Below are 6155 nucleotides of genomic sequence, written 5' to 3'. Positions count from 1 at the left end.
TTCCAGTTTGAAACGGGCAAGTGAAAAAAATTCTGACAGTACAAAATTCACTGTGGCTTAGGCTACTGAAACTACCTTTTTGTTATCAAAACAAAAAGCAGTCAAGTAGCACTTTAAAGACTAGCAAAATAGTTTATTATGTGAGCTTTCGTGGGACAGACCCACTTCTTCAGACCATAGCCAGACCAGAACAGACTCAATATTTAAGACACAGAGAACCAAAAACAGTAAGCAAGGAAGACAAATCAGAAAAAGATAATCGTCTCTGATTTGCTCACCTTGATTATCTTTTTCTGATTTGTCTTCCTTGCTTACTGTTTTTGGTTCTCTGTGTCTTAAATATTGAGTCTGTTCTGGTCTGGGTATGGTCTGAAGAAGTGGGTCTGTCCCACGAAAGCTCACCTAATAAACTATTTTGCTAGTCTTTAAAGTGCTACTTGACTGCTTTTTGTTTTGATAGTGTATAGACTAGCACGGCTTACTCTCTGTTACCTTTTTGCTAGTTTATCAGATTCATCATATAATATTACATTGTTATAAAGTGAAAATATTTGTTTTAAATAAGGCAAGTCTTTTGTAATAAATAGTATATTTATTATATAACTAACAGAGTGGTCTTGCCTCCGTCATTAGTGTGATATAACTACAAACAATGCCATTACACAGCTAAGTATCCTCTGAGGATGAAATCACTGAAGAAAGCTGACATGTTTTATGCCGGTAATTGAATCAGATGGAGATACACATCTCATAGAACTGGAAAGGATCTCAACAGGTCATCAAGTCCAGTCCCCTGCCCTCTTGGCAGAACCAGGCATCATCCCAGACAGATTTTTTTTAATCTATTTGCCCCAGACCCCCAAATGGCCCCCTCAAGGATTGAGCTCACAACCCTGGGTTTAGCAGGCCAGTGCTCAAACCACTGAATGATACCGCAACAGAAGAGAACTGGTTATTTATGCAGTGGTTTTGACAGCCAACACAGATTTGAATGTAAACAAAGATGAGTCAAGAACCTTGATAATGCATTGACGGGCTTGTTCATCTAGGCAATGTTTCCTCATCATTAGTAAGGATCATTATAAACCTGAAGTAAGTGAAGGTCATGATGCACCTGTTTATAAGGTAAGAACTTTTTCAGTTGCCAAGATGTTAGTGTGGTTTCAAGTATGTTTGACTATGTTCTGTTGAGCTCATAACTTATATGAAGTCAAGTCAATAATATATGCCCCATGAAATATGAGATGCTTTTAAGGCTGTCTACAGTTAAGGAATTATGTAGACTACCGTGAGTATTTAATGTTTTCAAACATCTAAGCTGTTGAAAATCAAATATTTTCCAACACATTATGTAATTATTTTAATGAAACAGCTTTAATCATTAAATGTATAATAATAAAACTCTGACAAGCTACTCAAACCCTCTTAGTCCTATAGAGATGGCTGGAACTGTTTCGGATAAGCTCAATCATTAGTTATTATGAGCTCTAAATGCCAGAAATTGATCCTAATAATTAGATAACTATGATAGCTTGAACCTTTACAGATCTAATTTTGTGATTTATTCTATTTAATGATGGTGAGAGGTTAGTGAGAGAACAATCCTTGCATAGGGTTTGAAAGGATCTCAGCCCATTAACTGAAAAAGCTGAAACCTATTCTCGAAAATTTTTTTCACCAAAGGAGTTCACTGTAAATGGAGATTCACTGTAGGAGGCCAAGGACTGTCAAGCTGCACTTCTTCCTTTTCCCAACCTCTTCATCTCTTGCCCGTACACAGAACACATCTAGGGGAAGGCCACATACGGGCTGTAGCTACACTACCTGCCCCTTTCGGAAGGGGCATGTAAATTATGGATGTTCAAAATGCAAATGAGGTGCTGATATGACTATTCAGCACCTCATTTGCATAATAGCCACCACCCAGCCCATTGAAAGTGCTGATTTTGAAATAAAAATAGCGATGTACCCAGATTCCTCTGAAGGGGTGCCCTGATTTAGGAAGCACCCTTCTTCCTAAAAATGGTGGCTGATATTATGCAAATAAGGTGCCTTATTTGCATTTTGCATTTTCGAATGACCATAATTTACATGTCCCTTCTTAAAGGGTAGGGTAGTGTAGCCACAGCAAAGGTGTTTAGTGCTGGGAACCATCTATTCCTTTGTCTCTCTAGCACAGGGTAGGGGAGCACCTTCTCCTTTTCACATTAACTCGCTAGACCAGTCGTTCCCAACCTTTTCAAGACTTTGTGACCAAAGGCCATTCAAAACTGGGTGGGGGGGATGTTCTCCACTGGGAAAATCCACACCTGCCTCAGTGCACATAAGAAAAATTATTCCACACACAGATGAAACAGATTACAGGGAACATTGGTACCAGCTGGGGTGTGATGAGGCTTTTGCAGTGAGATAACATGGCACTTCAGTTCCAATCCAGTTTCAGTTTATTTTAAACAGAAAAATAAAATTCTTCCTCTAACCCTGTAATACCTTAAGCTGTATGTGAGTTATTATTCAAAAGATATGTTTGTATACAATAGGAGGCTCTCAGTGTCTAGGCTGTGTTACTTTGGCGTACAAATACTGTCCATAGAACACTGTCCAAGTATCTTTCATGGACGTCTTGCATTTCATTTCAGCACTTCAATTGCATGGCTGATAAAACAGATCTAGTGTTTGAATGTTGTAGATAGGCAATGATAAGGGCCCCATTTTCACACAGAGTCCACCTTCACTTGATTGTTGTTTGTAATCAGTGGCGATGGTTTGGTTTTCATCCTATCGGCTGCATCATTAGAACTATCCTGAAAGAAAACCTTTGCCGTACAAATGGTGACAATAATTCTCTTGTACTCTCTTCTGAAATTCTGGTTCAGCAGTCCATATATGATAGCATTAAGGCAGCTGTTGAAATATGCCATGTAGTAACTGGATACAAACAACCACTCTGGAATCCTAGGCATTATTGTATCTGGGTCAACAGCCACAGCCAGGCCTATAAAGTTCAAAGGAGCCCAGCAGACCGCAAACAGTACAAATACCACAAACATGGTTACAAAGTTCCTAAAGTCATGTGGCTTCAGCCTGGGCTTGTTGTCAGGTTTCACCCTTCGCCTTACCTGAATAACAAGGATCCATATTCTCAAGTAGCAGAAAGTAACTATGGCTATTGGAAGCATGAAATGGAAAAACACTACTGCTATTGTATATGGTGAGCTCACAGATTGTGCAAAGGTGCACGAGTAGATCCGTGGATCGTATTGTAGAGATCCAACAAACAGATTGGGAACAATAGCCACAAATGTCAGGATCCAGATAAGAATGACGTAGCACAGAGAATTCTTGTCACTGTACAGCTTGTCATACTTGAGGCTGTGGCAGATGTAGCAATATCGATTAATAGCTATGCCTGTAATGTTGAATATCGATCCGATGACACTTAAGCCCATGAGGAAACCACTTATTTGGCAGTGGAGGTAACCCAGATTCCATCCATTATGAAATACCGATGTCAGGACCAGCGGGTACGGGTAGATTGCCACTACCAAGTCTGCAATGGCCAGGCTTACAACAAATATATTCCCTGAAAAATAAATATGAAAAAAATATTTATCTCTCTTTTTTCTTTTGTGTCTCTCTGTGGTTTTTAACAGCTGGCCTCAGAGGAACACTGTAATTTTTATCAATACAAACTTTATGTATCAAATATAAGACTCATATTTCTTTACAGAGGAAACCATTCAATTTTAAGGTTTTATTGGGCTTGGTTACCACAAAATTCTATTTTTAAAGTAATTTACTTGGGGTCTCCTAATCACAAAGATACAGAATTCATGTCTTATTAAAACAGTCTATCTTAAAAAATTAGCATAAATAATATGACAGCTAACATGGTGCCATATAAAACTCCAATTCACTTTCCCTATTTAAACTTCATTTTTTTCTTTAAATTTATCCCTAAACTTGGTGATATTACCTTCATAAATTTTAAAGAAGTCAGTCATAATATTGCAAGTGTATTAATATTTAGAGACATCATCTTTTTGATATTTTTCAAGTAAAGTGTTTCTAAGACACTGGAAAACAATCCCAATTATTAGTCTCCTTTTAAAATCATATATTGATGACAAAGATAGTTTAAAGATCTTCCACATGGACCACCGATGTCACTTACTCTTATGCCTTCTTCCCGATTGCTCTGCCTAAGGATAAGCATAGTGGATGGACTACCAAAGGCGAGTTGCTGAATAGATACTGTTGACTTTAGTGGACTTTTGATAGGGATCTCTATCAAGCAGGTAAATAAGAATCAATCAGTTTTAGGTACTTACACAATATCCATTGCTGTAGCATCTGAGTACCTCACAATCCTTTGGAGTGTTTTATATATGTATGCATTTATATTCAATTAGTATAGCCTCATGTATTTTTAAGACACTACTCAATCCACAGTCTAAGGCTGTGTCTACACTGAGGTCTAGCGCCAACAGTTTGATGCAAATAAGCAGTCTTAAAAATGCAAAATGGTGGATCATTTGCGTACTCGTACAACTAATGTGCATATCCATTTGGTTAATTTGCACTTTCATGGCAGAAATAAAGCAGTGTAAACCTGTTTCTGCTGACAAAGGAGGCTTTTGCTGCAGAACCAGGTCTACACTCCTTGATTTCTGCCACTAAAGTGCAAATTAGCTCATGAATATGCATATTAGCCATGAAAATATGTAAATGACCCACCATTTTGCATTTTTTAGACCGCTTATTTGAATCAAACTGTCAGCACTAGGGCTCAGTTGTAGACACAGCCTTAGACAGGTAGCTGTGTTAGTCTTTAACATGCTATAAGACAGCTTGTTTAGTGAAGCTACAAACTGACAATTTTATTGATTAGATAATGAGCTTTCTTACCACTTCATCAGATTTTGGAGCAAAAGTGAGAATACAGGGTGTGTGCGTGTGTGTGTGTGTGTATATATATATATATATATATATATATATATATATATATATATATATATATATATATATATATATATATATATATATAGTGGGGGTAGGAGGAAGAAAAAGGAAAAACAGGGGGAGTCACCTATCATTAATAGGAAGGAGTAAATTAGGTTAAGTGGGATGGTGCCAAGGTGCGAATATCAAAGGTGGGGAAATTGTCAATTGTTTATTTGCCTCTGTATTGCAAGTATGAAGACTATTATGCTCATGAGATATACACTGTTGACCACATATGTGGTCTTATTGCAGATATGGAGATTATCTTTCCAGTGATAATATGGCACAAAATACCATTCATAAAAATCTAATGGCAGTTCACATCCAACTGCTCATACATTTTGATTATTAATGGCAAAATATGATTGTCCTTTGTTTGAGTTACTAATAACAGTTTATAATGCATTACATAATGCACTCATGGTGGTGATTCCTAGGAGCACCCAGGGCTATGTAGCATCTCAATGCTACATAGTGAAGAAGTCTTGTCTGTGCCTGCTGTATATTAGTTCCTTGAAACCTTTAGCCTCTGGCAATACACGCATGGCTTTCTGGGTCTCTGTTTTGTGTGCAGAGGCAGTAATAAGCACACACAAACCCTCCAGTCCTCCTAGTGTCCCTCTAAAATGCTCCATCTCAGGTCTACGGAGCCCTCAGTGAACACTTAGTTATGCTAAGCCCAAAGGAATTGGGTTGAGATTCCACTTGGGATCACCCCTTTCACTAAACAATCTACAAGTAGAGTGAAAACAATACATTTATTATCAAAGAACAGGAATCCAAGTGATTGAGAATGAGATTATTGGAAACAAATGGCTACATTTACAACATCAACAAATGTTTTCTAGAGATTAAATTGACAAGAACATAATTATTTTGAGTTATTTTGTATGTATATACAAAAATTAAGATGACTGTAATGAAGCCTGTGTCACATGTGACCTTACATGACACTCTTTGGTAAACTAGAATCTGTCTTCCCATCCAAGGGGATTCCTGTATCCATACTGCCACTGCTACTAGTTGTGATCCTTAGGTCACAATTGGCAATATACAAAATTTGCAGTAATCAGCGTTCTTTGTCCAGAAGATTATACACTGTAGGCAAGCATGAAAAAGAAAAGCTCTCTTTAAACTGGAGAGCTTGTCTT

General features: G+C 37.6%; 1 protein-coding gene across 1 annotated transcript in view; it reads right to left on the bottom strand.

Moving 5' to 3' along the window:
* Positions 1-2714: 2714 nt before the first annotated feature.
* Positions 2715-6155, bottom strand: part of MTNR1A (melatonin receptor 1A) — an 80734-nt gene continuing 77293 nt past the window's right edge. Inside the window, exon 2 of the mRNA XM_074991832.1 lies at positions 2715-3583. Coding sequence (XP_074847933.1) covers positions 2715-3583 — 869 coding nt within the window. The remainder of the gene's footprint in view (positions 3584-6155) is intronic.

The sequence above is a fragment of the Carettochelys insculpta genome, chromosome 4 (genome assembly GCF_033958435.1).
Source record: "Carettochelys insculpta isolate YL-2023 chromosome 4, ASM3395843v1, whole genome shotgun sequence".
NCBI lineage: Eukaryota > Metazoa > Chordata > Testudines > Carettochelyidae > Carettochelys > Carettochelys insculpta.
Note: the sequence above shows the minus strand (reverse complement) of the source record. Positions and strands in the feature narration are given on the sequence as shown.